Source organism: Epinephelus fuscoguttatus, linkage group LG3, assembly GCF_011397635.1.
Source record: "Epinephelus fuscoguttatus linkage group LG3, E.fuscoguttatus.final_Chr_v1".
NCBI classification, from domain to species: Eukaryota; Metazoa; Chordata; class Actinopteri; order Perciformes; family Serranidae; genus Epinephelus; species Epinephelus fuscoguttatus.
The window spans coordinates 5,599,158-5,622,006 of record NC_064754.1 but is presented as its reverse complement, the minus strand read 5'-3'; the positions used below and the strand labels follow the sequence as shown (position 1 = coordinate 5,622,006).

The 22,849-nt window shown below is 41.0% G+C and overlaps 1 protein-coding gene across 1 annotated transcript in view; it reads right to left on the bottom strand.

Moving 5' to 3' along the window:
* The window catches only part of LOC125886328 (sialoadhesin-like), a 182,051-nt gene that overhangs the window by 35,410 nt on the left and 123,792 nt on the right, over nucleotides 1–22,849 (bottom strand). The window contains exon 11 of the mRNA XM_049572442.1: nucleotides 19,141–19,401. Coding sequence (XP_049428399.1) covers nucleotides 19,141–19,401 — 261 coding nt within the window. The remainder of the gene's footprint in view (nucleotides 1–19,140; nucleotides 19,402–22,849) is intronic.

The following is a 22,849-nucleotide window of genomic DNA, read 5'->3' as shown; positions in this document are numbered from 1 at the left end:
GTTGAGCTAGTTTGCTGTCTCTGTTAAGTAGCTGTCCATTACTGGACTTCAGAATAAAAGCTCCGTGCCAGAAATTCAATGTACTTCAAAATGAAATGTGTTTTACAAACTTCTCGAGTCACTTTTGGTCCATACTAGGGATAGACCGATATGGGTTTTTTAGGGCCAATACCGATACCGATTATTAGTAGTCAAGGAAACCGATAACCGATATTTAGAACCGATATTCATTTGCAGTAAAAATTAAAATTTTGGTGTCAAAATTTAGAATAACACACCTGGGATTAGACTGAATACAAACAGTATACTGTTTGTTTGTTTTTGTACACTGAAAATCTGTGATAAAAAGACCTTAAACTTTTGCAGAATAACACAAACTCTGACGCAAATCTTGGTTGAAATGGTTGGTTGTTTTATTATATAAAAACCAAGAAGTGCAGAGATCTCTTAAAGTTCACTGAAAATGAAATGTTTCTCTGATTTTTTTATAAGATCAAAGTAAAAACTGAACTGCACAGTATTGAAATTTGAGTCTCGGCAATAAGTTAAATTATCTAAAAACAAAACGTTCAGGGATCTTCTAGCAGCATTTATAAAAGTTCACTGAAATAAATAACAGTTAATTAATGATGTCTTATGTTCTCTCTCAGGTACATCTGATCCAGCCTGATTAAGTGCAAACCAATAAAGAGGGTGGCAGGAACAGGAACCTTGGCTCACTTCATTTATTGATAGCTTTAGTAGTTATTACTTTTCAGATTTTTTTTTTTTTTTTTTTACATCAAATAGCATAATTAGTTTATAAATAAAGATTAAACTTTCAGTGGTTACCAGACTTATTTTTATTAAAGTAATTTGTAATTACATGTATTTAATATACCAGTCACATTTCATTTTTTTCAGCAAAATGAGTACTTATACTTTAATGCCAAGTAAATTTGATTGATATTATTCTATACTTTCTGAATGCATGTCTAAATGAACTAATGAAGCCTACAAAACAACTTAACATCAGTTGCTGAAGCTAGCGTGCATGTACACAGACATGCGCGCGCGCGCACACACACACACACACACACACACACACACACACACACACACACACAGAGTCCACACACACACTATGGCAAGCCGTTTCAACATTGAAACACTAAGTCTGACTATCCGGAATTACCATTATAGATATCTATAACGTCATTTTGACTAGTAGTAATGTCATTGTGACTAGTATGAATTTTAAGATATCTGTAACATCATTCTGACTAGTCAAAACTGAATTACAGATATCTGTAATGTCATTCTGACTAGTCAAAACTGAATGACGGATATCTGTAACGTCATTCTGACTAGTCAAAACTGAATGACAGATATCTGTAACGTCATTGAGACTAGTCAAAACTACAGTTACAGATATCTGTAATTCAGTTTTGACTAGTAAGATTCAAACTATTTTTGCCATTCATGTGTATGGGGTTTGTCATTATAGATATCTACAATTACATTATGACTATCTATAATTCCAGTTTGAGAAATCTACAACGTCATTTTGACTAGTCATAATTCAGTTGCGGATATCTATAACGTCATTTTGACTAGTCATAATTCAGTTCCGGATATCTACAACGTCATTTTGACTAGTCATAATTCAGTTCCGGATATCTACAACGTCATTTTGACTAGTCATAATTCAGTTGCAGATATCTACAACGTCATTTTGACTAGTCATAATTCAGTTCCGGATATCTACAACGTCATTTTGACTAGTCATAATTCAGTTGCAGATATCTACAACGTCATTTTGACTAGTCATAATTCGAATTCAAGATATCTACAACGTCATTTTGACTAGTCATAATTCAGTTATGGATATCTACAACGTCATTCTGACTATCTGAAACTCAATTCAAGATATCTAGAAAGGACCATGTAGATATCTTCTATTGATGATAATTAAAGATATCTTGAACTTGAATTATGACTAGTCAAAATTAAATTGTAGATATATCAAACTGGAATTACAGATATCCACCATTCAGCTGCAGATATCCGAAATAACAATTGTAGATATCTGCAACTACATTGGAGATATCTATAATGACAAACCCCATACACATGAATGGCAAAAATAGTTTGAATCTTACTAGTCAAAACTGAATTACAGATATCTGTAATTAGAGTTTTGATCAGGCAAAATCTAATTAGGGATATCTTGAATAAGAGTTTTGACTAGGCAAAATTATGTTGCAGATGTCAGTAATGAATATCCAGTCTAGCGATTAAATGTTAAAACGGCTTGCCATACACACACACACACCGCGTGAGGGGGGGAACAGACACTGAGATACAGTATGAAGATGGCGTGTTTATCAAGCATCAACGGTGGTGTCTTTAAAGCTTCAGCATAGAGGATTTCTTATTGCAGCTTCGACATTTTCTGTTGCCTTGCCTTCAAACATCACACTGCTGCTCCCCGGAGCACTCCTCTCTCCTCTCCTCTCTCTCTCTCTGTGCCGCTGCAGCTGCATCTACCTTCAGTGTTGATTGGCTGTCACTCACTTGTGCCGTGTAGCCAATCAGTGGGGGCTGTAGGCGGGACACTGGTCACACAGCACGGAGTTGAGACTTCAGGCAGACAGGCAGACAGGAGCCGTTTTAATTAAAATAAACGTATTTTAATTAAAATAAGCGTATTTAATCGGCTACCGATGGAAAAAACGGCCGATGCCGATTATCATAAAAATGATATCGGCCGATGTTATCGCCAGTGCCGATTATTGGATCCCTAGTCCATACAGAGCGGACCTGCGACCCACCAGTTGTTAACCACTGGCCTAGGGCACCAAATGTGCTAGAACTGCCACTGCTATAAATGGCTCCTATTTATTTGCAGACTTGTCCCAGTTTTTGCCCATGGGATGGACTTGGGTGTTTAAGCGTAATAGAGAGGTGACACATCAGAAAAGACGAGTAAAGCATCATACACATTATATTTCTGTATTCATGTCTATGTGCAGTAGAAGGAGGGCATCATAGTGTCTGAAGGGGCAGTGAGGGAGCAGGAATACTTTGAAACCTTAACCTCTTCTGAGAAAAGAGAAGAAGAAACAGAGTAATAATTATTAGAAGGGCATGCTTTGTGATGGAAGTATGTGTTTGCTTGGTTTGGTTCCTGTTTGTGGTCAGGTGTGTGAAAGTACAGAGAAATGCAGAATGCGGATGTGAAACTGTTCTGCATTAGCACGTTGGTACTACGAAGTTTATTACTGTTACTGAAGTGCCACACTGAGGTCAATGCCACTGTCAGGATTATATGCTTTTTAGAGTAGGCCTACATATGGTATTTTCTCTCCTCAGTTTTAAACCTGTCTTTTTTTCAGCCTGATATTCTTTACCACGTGGTGCTCTCTCTCCTCATTAGCATGACAGCCAGTACAGAGGAACATATATGGTGTGGCAAACAGTCGACACACACCAAGTAGCTCTAAATTAAAGACGCGCATGACTCTTTCTGCTAATGGAGAAGTACAGACTAACCAAATGAGCACATTTTTTTTTTCTTCTGATTATCTTAAAGTGCGGTGTGCACCAAAAACGACCTGAAAAATGACTCATTAAAAGATGATTCATTTTAAATTTCCGGTTTTAAAGCAAGCAAATGTCTGGTGTGACAAGGTTTTAAAGGTAAATATCACATTGTATGACATCATCATTAAATCTATTGGCGATCTGGTGACTAATTACCAGTAATTAGTCAGTAAATTTTGCTTTAACTTACCTTCTCCTGCAGTCCTGCAACTAAAATGAGTGTGCTACATGCGTTAAATTATAAATATAGATGTAGGCCTACAGTACCTTGTACAGAGAGAAGGAGGACGAGAAACCCACTTGTTGCCGCTGTTAAACTCATAGCTGCTCCGCTCATTTCTCCATCTATTAAAGCATGTTAGAATGTAGATACTGAGCAGTATTACTTACTCAGACGAGCTCCGCTTAAAACAGAGAAGGATGTGATCTTGAAAGAAAAGACATATCCTCTGTGGACACAGTTGAATGGGGCAGCTGATAAAAACTGCCACGGCTTCCTTCCTCTTTACATAATTAACATGCATGAGCAGCTGAATGTGTGTGAATCCCCAAGATGAAGTAAAGAAATGACTTGTTTTGCATGAACTTCCTTATATACTGTAGATAATGAAAAATAGACTGTCTTGCCTGCTTTCATTTCCTACATTTTCGGATCCTTCCAACCCTCCCTGCTGCGCAGTAACCCCTGCTGCTTCTATCCCCCATCACCTGACCTTCCCCACATACCTGCACACCTGTTCCCACACCTTTTTGGATGAGTTTGCCTGCTCATCTCTGCCTGTCTGCTTTTTGACCTCTGCCTGGCCCTGTGAGTTAACGTGAACGTTTACTCTGATGTTGTGTTGCAGGGTCCATCCTAACAAAACACATATCTTGACAGAACTGCCTGTTCAGTTACGGTAGCAAAGCTGTGACTGGACTCTCAACAGATCACCACGACCTGCAAGAGGAGAGTCACATGACTGGCAGAGGTGTCACTATAAGCTAGTTTCTGGGTATTTTTAGGCTTCGTGGAATCTGACAGCAGCTTTGGTATCACTTGTCCCCTTGTAATTTGAATATTGAACACTTTGCGTAAACATGATGACAGCTGGAATGATGTAGTTACTGAATATTTTATTCAAAAAAATGCCTGGGGCCGTATTCACAAAGCTTCCTGGTACAAAGAGTTGCTCCTTGTTACGAAATTCTAGGAAAATTCTGTTCAAAACTCAGAAGTGTGACATTTAAAGTTAAGACTTGGTCCTTGCAAAAATATTATTCACAGAGCATCTTCCAGTAGAGGTGACATATACATACAAATACACCGAAAACAATTGTTATAAAAACAATTTAAGCTGTGAAACAAGTACTTAACACTAACTTATGATGCAACAGAAAAAAAATTGGCGAAATGAGCAGAGGAATATTCACAATATTTTACAATAAAAACTGATAATTTAGCCGCAAAAAAAACCAACAGAAAAGCAGGAAAGACTGCAGTACAGATACACTGTACTGTCTCATTCCCAACTCATCAAATTCTGCCACTTTTAGGTGCAAGATACTAATGAACAAAGGCACTGATAACAGCTATAATACACTGCCAGGTGGCGGGGAGGTGGATGGGTCCAACCAGTCCCGGACATTCACCTGGGAGCCCGTTTTTCCGCTTTCCGTGTGAGTTTGAAGCCAAACCATAATGTTTTTCTCCTAAACCTTATCATGTGCTTTTGTTGCACAAGGAAATAAATGTAAAAACAAAGTTGTGGGTTTAGTTTCAAAAAGACTGTGTGCATTTAATGAAAAGACACAATGCATGTAACAAAGGTAAACTGACATGCCGTCCCGGAACGTCAACAACAGATGCAGGAGGCTAACTAGTCATAGCTAGACGTGAAAGTCCACTGACAAAGCGGTAATATTTGCGGAGTTGGGATGAGAACGTGTTGACTGTATAAAGAGAAATGTACTTGGCAAGATATTGAAAATGCCATGTAGCAGCACTGGCAGTAAAATATTGCTCCTTGGTAACATCTTGAATCTAATTCTGTCTTGGGATACGTAAATTACAGGTGTTAGCTAACTGATACTTGTACCTTGTCAAGAGAAATGACGTCATGACAACAGTTAATACAGTTTATTGTCTCACACCTATTATTTATAACTCTGTGTTTAACCTGCTTAAACATTGTTTAAAAGACCACAGACTCGTGTTGTGTTCATACTCTTGGTTTTTTGTTGACTTTGCTGTAAAGTGCATATAAATCCTCCACAGGCTCTTCTTGTGTTGATCTGTGAATGAAGAAAAGACTTTGAGAATTTGAGAAGGATTCAACTGCAATAAAATGATGGGAATTATGTTTATGTGGCAAAGAAAACTCTCATGGACTCACTCTGTGGCAGCACCGGCACTCTTAAAGTTAACAACAGAGTACTCCACATCATCCTCGTCCTCTTCTTCCTCCCTGTGTCTGTTGGGTTGGTTTAGCCTGACGTTGGAGTAGAGAGGATCTTCCTGGTTTTTAGAGAAGCTCACACTGGCATAGCAGAGGTCGTCCTGCTGCTCTGATGGTGTTCTCTGTCTTATAGCTGAGGGCGTTTCATATATTGCATCCATGTTTGCCTGTGGGGTAAATATTACTTGAGTACTTCAGTACCTTGTACTGCCCTGTATAAACCCCAAATGACTATACAGGAAAATACTGCAGAGTTAAAGGTGAGGGTATTTTTTTTTTTTTTTTTTCAATTTCAAATTCCTGGTTTCAGTCTTTCTTTCATGTTCCCTCTTGTGGATTCAGGCCTCATTTTGAAAGCCAAATGGTGAACCACAGGTTTGAGATCACTTCTGTTTTTTTGGATGTAATTCCTTCTAACCACCAGCAGAGGGCAATAAAGTTCAAGGATTACCTGATTCCCCTTTTATTAAGAAAACCCTAAAATGAACGTGTAGATGGAGAGGTAAGGGCCAAAGACACATCCTTACCAATGTTACACCTGACCAATGAACACTGAAGGAATTTGGAGAAGTTTCAGCTGGTTGTAGCCTGCAATCCTTACTGCTACATGCCACTAAATCTCTCTAAATCTTACACACTGTTTCTTTAAGACACAGAATGACTGAGCAAAGGAAAAAAAAAATGTGTCAAATGGAAATGAACAAGATAAAAAAAGAGGGTGATGGGAGCAAAAATGATGTATGGACTGTACTTATGTCATGTTTTTCTACTGAAATGGGTAAAGCACTTTATAGTTGGCCTCTCATTGACCCTTTCCCACACAACGTGGTGTCAGAGCTGCCACACAAGGCGCTGGCATGCCAATTTGATTCAGTGTCTTGTGGACTGAGGACAGGGATCAAATCGCCAACCCTGTGATTAGGTGAACAGTTTAATTTAGGTGAAGAAAGTATCCAGAAGGGGACATGAAGCACTATTCACATGAGTTTCCCGGTGACAGTGGACTCTGAGTGATACCTGAACTCTTCTTCCTCACCTGTGCGTTGTCGTCTGGTCTCTGTCTAGGCTCAGGGGGTTGTTTCGAGGACCTCTTTCTTCTGGATAACAAAATAAATGAACAAGCAAATTAATCATCAAACAAAATTACAATACAAGTGACCAGATTTACTGAATATAATCACAGGAAAACTTAGTTGCTCACCTGATGAATAGAAAGGCTAAGACGAATATGATAGCCAGAAAAATAGCTGTGATGGATCCAGCTGCTACTGATTTCATTGATCCTGTGAAACAGCAATCAAACAGAGCAATTAGTTATGGAATTACAGGTTGTTTTGGTCCATTAGCAACTGATAATTACACATTAAATCATAGATCCTCAGACAGAAGTATTCTAAATAGTGACTCATGGAAACTGTAGCATTGCTTTTGCATCCCTGAAGGTGAAAATGATCTCATCGTGAGCACAACAATCAGGTGTTTAAAGCAGCGCAACACCCCACATGCCTGAAAGCATATTGGTGGTGTGTAATGCTTCGACAGTTGTGTGTCTTACTGTGAGAAATTTTGCACTTCAGGCTAAAGATTAATGATTGATCTTGTATCTTGATAACGTTGTCTTGGACACTGAGCAGAACTGTCACCTTCCATGGATCCATGGAGAGGTTAGGGAAACGGAGTTCAGGTGGCCACAGAGAGGGACTCAAATTCTGACAAATATTCAGATGACATAGGAAAGGAAGGCAAGGTCTTTCCTGGGCTGCTTTTGGAAGGAAAGAAGAGCTGACCTTGATTAGGGGACGAGAGAGAGTTGCAGGACTTGCAGGAAGCCTAAAGCTTGGAAATATTTTCACTTAAAACTTCTGCAGACAGCTAAGACGCAACCGGTTCCTTTCATACCAAAATTGAGGGTGTCCAGGCCAAACAAAATATTGCTGGGCTGTGTGTTGGTTGACATGCCACAGCTGTGTAGCACAGAAGTTTGGGGCAATACTTGCTGACTGGCAAACAGGAGAGGTGGAATATGCGTGTGCTCCATCACGAGGGTATCACAAAAAGTCTTTGACAGGGAGCTGACAGGACAACTCAAGCCATCGGCCCTGGATTTAGTAGCAAGCCCCTAGAAACAGCGCCGGGCTTTGAAGCCATTTTTAAATAGTGGCCAACAATTTCAGGGTGTGAAAGAGAAATCTATAAATCAGTGATCAGTGAATACATCTTTTTGAGTATCACTGATAAATGGACTCCTTTCACCATCAGGAAAGTTAACAGAGTTCTTAACCATAAGTTATATGCTCAGCCGCCATAAGTTGCCAGTGCACTTGATCTATGGGCCCAGTGATGCGGAAGATCCAGGTAATTTCACACTACAGGAATTTGGCTGTTTTTTGGCTCCGTGTGCCACTAACCAACTTTCATAGAAGTGATCTAGTTTGGGATAGTCATGGACAGAATCCGAAGGATTTTAGGATTACATTTCTGCTTTATGCAGTTGACAGTTTGTGACTTCCAGGGCGCACAGCCAAGTCTGAAGCCATTCTGCTCTGTTTCATAACAATGGTTGGTTCCCTTGGGCTTGGAGCACTTTGCTGCCCTTATTAGAGTAGTTCAAAAAAAGACATGTTGACATCTGTTTGTCTGAGCTCTCTGCTCGGTAGTTGAAGATTGCAGAAATAAATTATGTGTTGTAACTAAAGAAGGCTTGTACTGTGATTGGCTTGTTTAACTGGAAGGTTAAGATAAAGTGTAAGTGATTGGGCTATGGACAGACACATCAGTATGACTTACTTGACACAATAATTGGATGAAAGGTGGAGTTATGACGTCCTCTTGTGTTCTGGGCTTCACAGTAATAATTCCCACTGTGTTCAGCTCTGATGTCAGTGATGGTGAAGATCTGTCCTGATGCTTTTGGTGAGTCTTCATCCTCCTTGTACCAGGTGTAGTTAGCTGCTGGGTTAGCATCACTGCTACAGGTCAGATTCACTGAACTGCCCTCCACTATCTCAGCAGAGGGACTCACTGACACAGAGGGAAGCTTTGGAGCATCTGGAGGAGAAAATGTTTCGAAAAGTAAATTCCTAATATGTGCACACATACTACTAAGATGATTCAGATTCAGATTTTAGGCTTAGGGAAACAAGGTCATCATTATGACTGCCACCTACTGGGAGGGGCACCAAATAACATAGAATTCAAAAACAGAAAATTGCGCTAAATATGCTCACATTTTTATCCACTTCTCATTATTATCTACTTTTCATTTTTATTATTAGTATTATTTATTGCCGTTTCTTGAATTTTTTTACTTTTCTGCATGCCTAGTTTTTAAGTAAGTTTTAAGTTTTTAAATTTTGAAATTCTTAATCTGACTCTTCTCCCTGACTGCTGTAACACTGGAATTTCTCAATTGTGGGATCAATAAAGGTGTATCTTATCTTATCTTATCTTATCTTATTTTATAATTCATCTGATGCCTTTTCTACTAATTCTTCACTGGAGATCATGAAGCTGTGCTGCAGGTTCCCAACATGATCACAGAGAAACTGTGTAGTGATTCATTTGCATCTACTGTATGGCACAATGTGAATATACACTATTAATACATTTTAATCATGTTTTAACATGTTTTAACTTCGTGAATTACCCATGACTCATTAAAGCTGTCGGCTTTGTAGCAATGAAAATGTCTCAGTAAGGCTAAACCAGTAGGTGTTTTTGTCCTGGTAGTTCTGTGTGGGTTTACTGTCAGTAATATGCCTAATAAGCCTACGTACTATCATGACATTTCCCTCCATGGCCCTATTTGTGACCGCAGCACTTCCTGTGTTACTGTGTGATGTGGTTCATGTTCTAAGCAAATTTTAGGAGTTGAGTTAGAATGTTAATCTTTTAGCCATAGCTACATCTTATGTCTTCAGAAGCATTTTCTCGATCTCACAGATGTCTACTTTCTGCATGGACAGATAAAACGTTAGCTCGGAGCAAAGCCAGATGTTTAAATCCAGTATTTTCACAGATTCTGTTGTACTCTTCTACTCCTTGGTTGGACACTTTGTGGGGATACTGGATTGAGATTGTGACTTATCCCTGGGCAAACATTTTACCTTTCTCAGCAGAGAAACTTTGGAAGCTACAGTTGATTTGTGTAACTATGACTGCTAAAGTCTGATATTAGCTTCAGCTCAACTTTGGGACTGGAAATGGATTGTGCCATCCATTTCTTACAATGTAGCTGCTGAATGAAAGTATTTCATTTCATGGCCAGCATGGACAGTAGGAATTATTGCAGTGACCAAAATCCTTTTTAAAATTAACAAATGGCATGCAGGGCGGCACGGTGGTGTGGTGGTTAGCACTCTCGCCTCACAGCAAGAGGGTTGCCGGGGGCAACCTGGGGGCCCTTCTGTGTGGAGTTTGCATGTTCTCCCCGTGTCAGCGTGGGTTCTCTCCGGGCACTCCGGCTTCCTCCCACAGTCCAAAGACATGCAGATTGGGGACTAGGTTAATTGATAACTCTAAATTGTCCGTAGGTGTGAATGTGAGCGTGAATGGTTGTCTGTCTCTATGTGTCAGCCCTGCGATAGTCTGGCGACCTGTCCAGGGTGTACCCTGCCTCTCGCCCGATGTCAGCTGGGATAGGCTCCAGCCCCCCCGCGACCCTCAAGAGGATGAAGCGGTTAGAAAATGAATGAATGAATGAAATGGCATGAAAGTATAGTATTAAGATAGACTTGATCTGAATCATTTAAACCCCTCATAATGCTACTTTAGACCATGTTTCTCCTACCCTCAGCTCATCAGATGTTCACATCCACTACATGAACACAATGTATGTCAAAGGGAATTCCCAATGTTGTACTTACACTGGACATCTATGTGAACAGCTGTGGAGTTGTTCTTGCCATACTTATTCTCAGACTTGCAGTGGTAGATCCCGCTGTCCTTTGAGCTGATATTGGGGAAAAGATATATGTTTTCTGGTCCATGATGCAGTGTTTGGTTCTCCTTGTACCAGGTATATTTAGCTGCTGGGTTAGCATCACTGCTACAGGTCAGATTCACTGAGTCACCCTCCACTATCTCAGCAGAGGGACTCACTGACACAGAGGGAAGCTTTGGAGCATCTGGAGGACAAAATGTATCAAAACATCAATTCCTAATATGTGCACACATACAGTACTACAAAGCTGATTCAGATTCAGATTTTAAGCCAAGAGAAACAAGGTCATCATTATGACTGCCACCTACTGGGAGGGGCACTAAATAACATATAATTCAAAAACAGACAATTTCATAATTCATCTGATGCTTTTTCTGCCAGTTCTCCACTGGAGATCATGAAGCTGTGCTGCAGGTTCCCAACATGGTCGCAGACAAACTGTGTAGTGATTCATTTGCATCTGTGGCACTTAGTGAAAATACACTATTAATATGTTTTAATCATGTTTTAACATGTTTTAGCTTAGTGAATTACTCATTAAAGCTGTCAGCTTTGTAGCAATGAAAATGTCTCCGTAAGGCTAAACAAGTAATAATAATAATAATAATAATAATAATAGCTTATATTTATATAGCACCTTTCAGGAGACCCAAGGACGCTTTACAGAAAAATCAAAAAACACAACAGATGAACAAACAAAATAAGACAGAGCAAGATAAAAAGACTAGCTGCCAAAGGCCTGTGTGAAGAAGTGTCTTTTCAGCGCAGATTTGAAAGTGTCCAGAGATGGAGTAAGGCGAATCTCCATAGGGAGAGTGTTCTAGAGGGTGGGGGCTGCCACACTCAAGGCTCTATCCCCAAAGGTCCGCCTATTGGTGCGGGGGATGGAGAGGAGACCTGAGTCAGAGGACCTCAGGTTCCGTGATGGGGTATGCTGGTAGAGAAGGTCCGATAGGTACGGTGGAGCAAGGTTGCGGAACGATTTGTATGCAAGAAGAAGAAGTTTGTAGGTTATGCGGAACTTAACCGGAAGCTAGTGCAGGTGAATGAGGGTGGGAGTGATGTGCTGCCAAGGCTTAGTGCGGGTAAGCACCTTGGCAGCTGAGTTTTGCACATACTGGAGCCTGTCGAGAACTTTACTGGGGACCCCAAACAGGACTCTGTTGCAATAATCCAGCCGGGATGTAATGAAGGCATGGATCAGGGTCTCAGCCACAGAATCTGAGAGTGAAAGGCGGAGTCTGGAAATGTTTTTAAAGTGAAAAAAAGGCATATTTGGTGACAGATTTGATGTGTGACTTGAAAGAGAGAGTAGAGTCAAGGATGACGCCTAGGTTGCATGTTTCTGGCACAGGAGAGATGGAGCAGCCGTCCACATGGAGGAGAAGGTCTCCAAGCTTCCGGAGCACTGCCCTGGGAGCCACGACCATGAGCTCTGTTTTTTTTTTACTGTTGAGTTTGAGGAGGTTAGTGGTCATCCAGGTTTTTATTTCTTGGAGGCAGTTGACAAGGGACTGTGGAGGGTGCTTGGTGGATGGTGATGTGCTAAGGTACAGTTGGGTGTCATCGGCATAACAGTAGAATTGTAGACCATAGCGGCGGATGATTGAACCAAGGGGGAGCATGTAGATGGTGAAGAGGAGGGGACCAAGGACGGAGCCTTGCGGCACACCGTGGTTAACTGGGGCAGGGTGGGAAGTGGATCCATCGACTGTGATAAACTGTTGTCGGTTGGATAGATAGATATAGACTAGATATGACTGGAACCAGGACAGAGCTGTGCCGGAGAGCCCCAGGTGGGTGGAGAGGCGGTTGAGGAGGATGATGTGGGAGACTGTATCAAAAGCAGCAGAGAGGTCCAACAAAACCAAGATGGTGATGCGGCCAGAGTCAGCAGCGATGAGGAGATCGTTGGTGATCTTCAACAAGGCAGTCTCTGTGCTGTGATGGGTTCTGAAGCCAGATTGAAGGGGTACAGAAAGCTTATGGTCAGACATGTGTTGTTGTAGCTGTGCGGCAACTGCTCTTTCCAAAATTTTAGACAGGAAAGGAAGTAGGTACTTTTGTCCTGATAGTTCTGTTTGGAAACTTTGGAAGCTACAGTTGATTTGTGTAACTAACACTGTTAAAGTCTGATATTAGCTTCAGCTCAACTTTGGGATTGGAAATGGATTGTGCCATCCATTTCTTACAATGTAGCTGCTATATGAAAGTATTTCATTTCATGGCCAGCATGGACAGGAGGAATTATTGCAGTGACCAAAATCCTTTTTAAAATGAACAAATGGCATGCAAGTATAGTATTAAGATAGACTTGATCTGAATCATTTAAACCCCTCATAATGCTACTTTAGACCTTGTTTCTCCCACCCTCAGCTCATCAGACGTTTACATCCACTACATGAACACAATGTATGTCAAAGTGAATTCCCAATGTTGTACTTACACTGGACATCTATGTGTACAGCTGTGGAGATGTTCTTGCCATACTTATTCTCAGACTGGCAGTGGTAGATCCCGCTGTCCTTTGAGCTGATATTAGGGAAAAGATATATGTTTTCTGGTCCATGATGCAGTGTTTGGCTCTCCTTGTACCAGGTGTACTTAGGTGCTGGGTTAGCATCACTGCTACAGGTCAGATTCACTGAACTGCCCTCCACTATCTCAGCAGAGGGACTCACTGACACAGAGGGACGCTGTGGAGTATCTGGAGGACAAAATGTATCAAAAAGTCAATTCCTAATATGTGCACACATACAGTACTACAAAGCAGATTCAGATTCAGATTTTAAGCCAAGAGAAACAAGATCATCATTATGACTGCCACCTACTAGGAGGGGCACTAAATAACATATAATTCAAAAACAGACAATTTCATAATTCATCTGATGCTTTTTCTGCCAGTTCTCCACTGGAGATCATGAAGCTGTGCTGCAGGTTCCCAACATGGTCGCAGACAAACTGTGTAGTGATTCATTTGCATCTATGGCACTTAGTGAAAATACACTATTAATATGTTTTAATCATGTTTTAACACGTTTTAGCTTAGTGAATTACTCATTAAAGCTGTCAGCTTTGTAGCAATGAAAATGTCTCCGTAAGGCTAAACAAGTAATAATAATAATAATAATAATAATAGCTTATATTTATATAGCACCTTTCAGGAGACCCAAGGACGCTTTACAGAAAAATCAAAAAACACAACAGATGAACAAACAAAATAAGACAGAGCAAGATAAAAAGACTAGCTGCCAAAGGCCTGTGTGAAGAAGTGTCTTTTCAGCGCAGATTTGAAAGTGTCCAGAGATGGAGTAAGGCGAATCTCCATAGGGAGAGTGTTCTAGAGGGTGGGGGCTGCCACACTCAAGGCTCTATCCCCAAAGGTCCGCCTATTGGTGCGGGGGATGGAGAGGAGACCTGAGTCAGAGGACCTCAGGTTCCGTGATGGGGTATGCTGGTGGAGAAGGTCCGATAGGTACGGTGGAGCAAGGTTGCGGAGCGATTTGTATGCAAGAAGAAGAAGTTTGTAGGTTATGCGGAACTTAACCGGAAGCTAGTGCAGGTGAATGAGGGTGGGAGTGATGTGCTGCCAAGGCTTAGTGCGGGTAAGCACCTTGGCAGCTGAGTTTTGCACATACTGGAGCCTGTCGAGAACTTTACTGGGGACCCCAAACAGGACTCTGTTGCAATAATCCAGTCGGGATGTAATGAAGGCATGGATCAGGGTCTCAGCCACAGAATCTGAGAGTGAAAGGCGGAGTCTGGAAATGTTTTTAAGGTGAAAAAAGGCAGATTTGGTGACAGATTTGATGTGTGACTCGAATGAGAGAGTAGAGTCCAGGATGACGCCCAGGTTGCGTGTTTTTGGCACAGGAGAGATGGAGCAGCCGTCCACATGGAGGAGAAGGTCTCCAAGCTTCCGGAGCACTGCCCTGGGAGCCACGACCATGAGCTCTGTTTTTTTTTTGCTGTTGAGTTTGAGGAGGTTAGTGGTCATCCAGGTTTTTATTTCTTGGAGGCAGTTGACACTTTTGTCCTGATAGTTCTGTTTGGAAACTTTGGAAGCTACAGTTGATTTGTGTAGCTAACACTGTTAAAGTCTGATATTAGCTTTAGCTGAACGTTGGGACTGGAAATGGATTGTGCCATCCATTTCTTACAATGTAGCTGCTGTATGAAAGTATTTCATTTCATGGCCAGCATGGACAGGAGGAATTATTGCAGTGACCAAAATCCTTTTTAAAATTAACAAAATGGCATGCAAGTATAGTATTAAGATAGACTTGATCTGAATCATTTAAACCCCTCATAATGCTACTTTAGACCATGTTTCTCCCACCCTCAGTTCATCAGATGTTTACATCCACTACATGAACACAATGTATGTCAAAGGGAATTCCCAGTGTTGTACTTACACTGGACATCTATGTGAACAGCTGTGGAGTTGTTCTTGCCATACTTATTCTCAGACTTGCAGTAGTAGATCCCGCTGTCCTTTAAGCTGATACTGGGGAAAAGATATATGTTTTCTGGTCCATGATGCAGTGTTTGGTTCTCCTTGTACCAGGTATAGTTAGCTGCTGGGTTAGCATCACTGCTACAGGTCAGATTCACTGAGTCACCCTCCACTATCTCAGCAGAGGGACTCACTGACACAGAGGGAAGCTTTGGAGCATCTGGACGAGAAATGTATCAAAATGTCAATTCCTAATATGTGCACACATACAGTACTACAAAGCTGATTCAGATTCAGATTTTAAGCCAAGAGAAACAATGTCATCATTATGACTGCCACCTACTGGGAGGGGCACTAAATAACATATAATTCAAAAATATGCAATTTCATAATTCATCTGAGGCACACTTTTGTCCTGGTAGTTCTGTTTGGAAACTTTGGAAGCTACAGTTGATTTGTGTAACTATGACTGCTAAAGTCTGATATTAGCTTTAGCTCAACTTTGGGACTGGAAATGGATTGTGCCATCCATTTCTTACAATGTAGCTGCTGTATGAAAGTATTTCATTTCATGGCCAGCATGGACAGGAGGAATCATTGCAGTGACCAAAATCCTTTTTAAAATGAACAAATGGCATGCAAGTATAGTATTAAGATAGACTTGATCTGAATCATTTAAACCCCTCATAATGCTACTTTAGACCATGTTTCTCCCACCCTCAGCTCATCAGATGTTCACATCCACTACATGAACACAATGTATGTCAAAGGGAATTCCCAGTGTTGTACTTACACTGGACATCTATGTGAACAGCTGTGGAGTTGTTCTTGCCATACTTATTCTCAGACTTGCAGTGGTAGATCCCGCTGTCCTTTGAGCTGATATTGGGGAAAACATATATGTTTTCTGGTCCATGATGCAGTGTTTGGTTCTCCTTGTACCAGGTATAGTTAGCTGCTGGGTTAGCATCACTGCTACAGGTCAGAGTCACTGAACTGCCCTCCACTATCTCAGCAGAGGGACTCACTGACACAGAGGGAAGCTTTGGAGCATCTGGAGGGGAAATGTATCAAAATGTCAATTCCTAATATGTGCACACATACAGTACTACAAAGCTGATTCAGATTCAGATTTTAAGCCAAGAGAAACAATGTCATCATTATGACTGCCACTAGCACTGGCACTAAATAACATACAATTCAAAAATATGCAATTTCATAATTCATCTGAGGCACACTTTTGTCCTGGTAGTTCTGTTTGGAAACTTTGGAAGCTACAGTTGATTTGTGTAACTATGACTGCTAAAGTCTGATATTAGCTTTAGCTCAACTTTGGGACTGGAAATGGATTGTGCCATCCATTTCTTACAATGTAGCTGCTGTATGAAAGTATTTCATTTCATGGCCAGCATGGACAGGAGGAATTATTGCAGTGACCAAAATCCTTTTTAAAATGAACAAATGGCATGCAAGTATAGTATTAAGATAGACTTGATCTGAATCATTTAAACCCCTCATAATGCTACTTTAGACCATGTTTCTCCCACCCTCAGCTCATCAGATGTTTACATCCACTACATGAACACAATGTATGTCAAAGTGAATTCCCAGTGTTGTACTTACACTGGACATCTATGTGAACAGCTGTGGAGTTGTTCTTGCCATACTTATTCTCAGACTTGCAGTAGTAGATCCCGCTGTCCTTTGAGCTGATATTGGGGAAAAGATATATGTTTTCTGGTCCATGATGCAGTGTTTGGCTCTCCTTATACCAGGTATATTTAGCTGCTGGGTTAGCATCACTGCTACAGGTCAGATTCACTGAACTGCCCTCCACTATCTCAGCAGAGGGACTCACTGACACAGAGGGAAGCTTTGGAGCATCTGGACGAGAAATGAGAGACAACTTATCAATCTTTGTTTACACACCAGTTTTTAAGTATGGACTGCCAAAGCCAGAAGGTGGGTACTGTGTTATCCACCTACTTTAGAAGTCCTGAGACAGGCTGTTGTCACCTCTACAAAGCTAGCTGTCAGGCTACAGTGACCTCTAACAGACCTGTACATGAAAATTATGTCCTGTATCATGTCTCCCACATACATTGCAAATATTTGAAATGACTCAACATCATCAAACAGTTCAGACAAAACATGACCACTTCTTCACATTAAGTGAAGCAATGTGCTGCTGGGATCTCAAAACAGAAATGCACTGCAGTTTTCATGGCTTTACTTGCGTGTAAACTACATGTGGCTGGCACAGCACAGATGACAAAATCTTTCAACACAGTGTCAAGCTCAGTCAGGTTGATGATTGACCTCCTGTGATTTACACATAATTGGTAATACATTAGACACACACATTTATAGCTTTACAGTGAAACCATTTAAGATACTGCACAGTGGCCACCGTCAGGATGAATCCTAAATGGAAGCTGTTCAAACCTTACTTCCATCAGGGGATTACTGTATATTCCTATTACTTAGCTAGTTTTCCATTCTTCTGCTTGTATATAATTTCAGTGTCACAGTATTTGTACTTGTGGTGAAGCTTATCAGACGTGACTGATGGAGCACACCTGCTTGAATAGCTAAAGTATCTAACATAATAAGGCATCTGACACAGACAGACATTTCCCTGAGACCTAAATTCAACAAAGAAGACAATAAGAAGTACTGGTGTTTGGATTTTACTCAGGCTTGTTGCTGATTCAGTCTTCCTCCTACTCATAATGTAATGAACCTCTTCCATGTTGCAGCACTGTGCCAGGATTGTGTTACTGCCGACTGCGAAGTTGCGCTCAACACCTGCCCTTTTGGCCTCTGACAAGATAAGTGCCCTTTTTGGGCACAAAGATGTTTCTTTCTATTTCTTTTAGTCATTTTACATTTTAGTTTTTAAACTTGGCTCATGGCATCAATTCTCATTTTAAAGTGTGTTTTATGCCTGATAACTGCATTTGAGTCAAGCACCTGCACCTACCTCTTTAACTTCCCCTGTCACAGTCCCCACATTTAACAAACACAAACTGAGCACCCTGCAGAGCAGCATCACATCTCCCTGACCTGCCTTCATGGACAGCCAGGTAACAATGGTGTTTGCTCTAAGCCTCAGCATTGTTTGACACTGTTGTGAAATTAAACTACTATTAAACCACTATTTAAACAACTCAATACAGCCAGACTAACTTAAGCAGTAAACCAACATTACGCTTTACAAAAGCTAGCCTGGAAAATCACATCGTCTCCCTCCAACTCTCTGGCAGATTTTGGTTCACCAACTGCCCGTTGCGAGTGGAGACAGACGCAGATGCTTCCCCATGTCCACGTGACTTTTTTTAAACCAAACCCCAATTTGAAATACTGTTTCAATCTCCCACACCACGGCTCTGAGAATTACTTTAAACAAATCTGACATGTGGTTTGCTGCTGTGGGAACATACCATGCGCATAGAGCGCAGAGGGGGAGCGCGAAGCTGCAGCCGCTGCACACGTCTGTTCTCTGCTCATTACTGTGCACAAATGTACTGTATGCACTTTGGCCTCAAGAACTCTTCAGAAACTTCTGGCAGGGTGCACTTTGTAAGCACACAAGAAAATGTCTGCATGCCCAAATGCAAAACAAATTTTGTGGAATGAGTGCACTTTTTTTCACTTGAGCACCTGCCTCACAAAATGTCTGTGCACAACACTGGTAAGTATTCATGCTTTTTACTTACACTGGACATCTATAAAAATGGATGAAGAGTTAATCCGTCCATGTTGATTCTCAGATGTGCAGTAGTACTTCCCTCTGTCTTCAGAGCTGATGGACATGAACTGATATACACCGTCTGATCCTTGAAGCACTTTTTGGTTTTCCATGTACCAGGTCTTTTTAGCTGCTGGGTTAGCATCACTGCTGCAGGTCAGAGTCACTGAACTGCCCTCCATGATTTTACCAGAGGGATTCACTGACACAGAGGGAACTCTTGGAGCATCTGGAGGAGAGATTTCAACAGAGGTTTTTCAAGGTTAAAGGTGTGTTACCACAAAAGAACATATGGTATTTTAGACTTTGAAGGTGCCCTGACAAATGGATGTGTGACTGTTGAGTCCCAAAACTGCATAAAACACCTAAAATCTTCTGGAGCTGCTCAGTTAATGACAGCAGACTGTGAATGTGGAACTAATCCATCAATCGATCATTTATTTGTCACGTGGAGTTTTACGAGATACAACTCCAGTGAAATGTGATCCCATCAGCTCCTTTAACTTGTGCACTTTAATTTAGTCCCTTTGAAAGGTCTTTTTACATTGTTAGCTGCTGCTTTGTTATTGTCCATGTTTCCAAATGGTTCCAAGATGGCTGTATGGTTGCTTCTCCCGAGCAGTGATCCACAGCAGGAACAGGACAGCACCTCACATTCCAGCTGATACACCAGTCCTTATTCACTGTAAAGCACACACCTACTCTCCTTCTCTCACCAGAGTCCTCTACTTTGTCAAATCAGCATATTGAAAAAGAGCCTCCTGAATGAATGGCGCTGTCCAGGATTCAGCCAAGTTTCGGTGAAATAAAGAATTTTACAGTTCATGAACTCCTGTTGGAAAATAATATGGCACGGAGGTCGTCCAGATTTCTTTTCCAACGCCTGTACAGTGGCGAGCAGCTGGGGCCCATTCCTCTTACTTTTTCCTAGATGTTTACTGAACTTTGACTTAGCTACAGTAACTGGCAGAAGTCAGCAGCAGGACAGTTTACAGACTGCTAAGTTGATGTCCTCATCCCGATGAGTGACTCGCAGCCACACGACACCACCATCCAAAGCCAGCCACAAAAAGCACCACTAAGAGCCTAAACTTTGCACAAATGCAGCAGAGCTGACAGAGAGGCGACTGCAAATGTCCGCACCTATGTCAGGCTAAAGCTAAATGTAGAGCTGAAGAGAGTAGGTATCATCAGCAAACACTGGACAGATTTAAGCTGTATGTTATATTCAAATAAGCTTTTTCACTCACATTTCACATCCATGGTGAAGTCATTAGACCTCATCTCCCTCAGCTCGTTCTCTGCTGTGCAGTAATACTGTCCAGAGTCAGAGGACTGGATGGAGCTGAAGACGAGCTGTGGTTCTTCACTGGGAGGTCTGGGGTTTACTGTCTTTTTGTACCAGGTATAGTTAGCTGCTGGGTTAGCATCACTGCTACAGGTCAGAGTCACTGAACTGCCCTCCACTATCTCAGCAGAGGGACTCACTGACACAGAGGGAAGCTTTGGAGCATCTGGAGGAGAAATGAACATGAACAACTTCAAAAGATGACAGAAGACATTATCACAGACAAATGACTATTTTTACATATTCTTCTCTTCATATACATGTTCTGTTTGCTGAGTCAGTCCTGACAGTCCTCTCAGTCAAGATCTAGCTGTTAGCAGAAGTTAATGTTTGTTTCATTATTGTTATTGGTTGATCACTTCCTTGTCATGTTTTGTAAATAATTCTGAGGCTACAAAACAGTTTATATAAAATTATTGGAGGTGGGAAGAGAACCATTAGTTTTATTTTGGGGGAAAAAAGCCGGCTCTTATTAATACTTTCACTGGGCCGTCCCCATGAGTCAGAAAAATACAACAAACTCTCTCCTAATATTTCTTTATACTCACAGCTGTTGCATCAGCTGTCATTATATTCAGCCTCTGTGGTTGTAGCAGAACCTATGTTTTTCACATTTACGACCACTACACAAAGACTGTCTATCTGTCTGTCAAGAATAAATCTTAAAAAACCTCCATGATAAAGTTTTACTATGAAAAATGAAAAGTTCCACAGCAACAGTATCCACTCTGTCTCAGTCAAAGACTGTTCAGTTAACTCCAGCTGGGAGCTATTGGCCATGACATCATCAATACAAGTAATGGAGCATCTCAGTAACAGAAACATTTTTACACTAAACATGTAGCAACTAAGGTTATTACAGTTATTAAAACTGTATAATCATGATGAACTAGAAAAACTGTGAGTCAGCTGCCTCCACAAAGAGTTATGGTTGTACTGTAACACCTAACTTTTTAAATCTTGCTCCTGACAATACCCCTCATATTACAATAAAAAACTAATAACAGATAAACTAAAACTAAATATTTTTAATTATAAAACTAAACTGAAAAAAGCAAACCCACTTTGGAAATCACCTGAAACTAAATTCAATAGAAAACTACTCCAGTGAAGTTATGTCTGACATTATAATTGTGTTGCAAATACTGAACGTATGTGTCTTTTTTGTCCTGACACAGTGGATTAAACTTACACACTGAAGGAGAGGGGACCTCCTCGTGTCCCTTTATAGCACAGGAGACGTTGTCACTAAGACCAAACTGGGCTTTATAAGAAGACGTCTCCACTCCAGTAATTTCCACTTTATTATTGAACCAGACGTAGGAAAGACGACCAGCTGGACTGCAGCTGCTGTGACACTTCAGCTCTGCCTCAGTAACAGACTGCCCAACTGTTATTCTGGTCACCTGCACCTGGAGAGCTGGATATGAGAACAAGAAACAATATTATCACTGTGCCTAAAAAACAGATGATGGATGTACATATCATACACATCAACACAACAGTATTAATTCCTATAAGAGGTAGAGAGCATTTGTATCTGTTTATTTATGCAACAGTAATTACACAAACACATTGATCCTTATCCACATGTTGAGTGTTTTTAAATGTACCGTGTTGGTGTATTTACATCAGTCTGTGTTTACCTGTGACAGTCAGAGTTGTACCAGGTAAACTACTCCTCCATTCAAAGCTTGGTGTTGTGAATTTGAAGTGATACTCAGCTGAGTCGCTCTCTCTCAGGTCAGTGATTCTCAGGGTGGAGCGTCCTCTCTCTGTGTCAATGACCTGAACACGACCTGCAAACTGGGAGTCTTTACTAAGGTCCTCAGGCTGTGAGGGATTCTGCCACTGATCTTTACGTTCAGGACTGAACCAGAATTTGGATTCAACATGATTCTTGTAACTGCTGTAAGTGCAAGAAATGTCCACTGATGAGCCTTTGGAGGCACAGATGTTTCTGTCAGTGTACGTCACTCTGTTGCAGGTTTGACCATCGGCACCTGAAAGATAAAATCATCTTCTGATCATTTTTAAAGTGCAGTCATTGAGGAGTCACAAGTGGGATCTCCATATTAAGGAAACATGAATAACACAGCTCCACTAGATGGTGTTATGTTCATAGATATATGTGGAGTAAACTCACATGTTGGAGGAGAGGGGGAATCCTCATATCCATTTACAGCACAAGAATAGCTGTCTTCACAATTATAGTTGCCTAAATAATAAGAAGAAGATGCTTCTGTCTGATTTTTCTGTCCGTTTTTGTACCAGATGAAGGAATAGCGATCAGGTACACAACTGCTTTGACAGTCAAGCCCATTATATG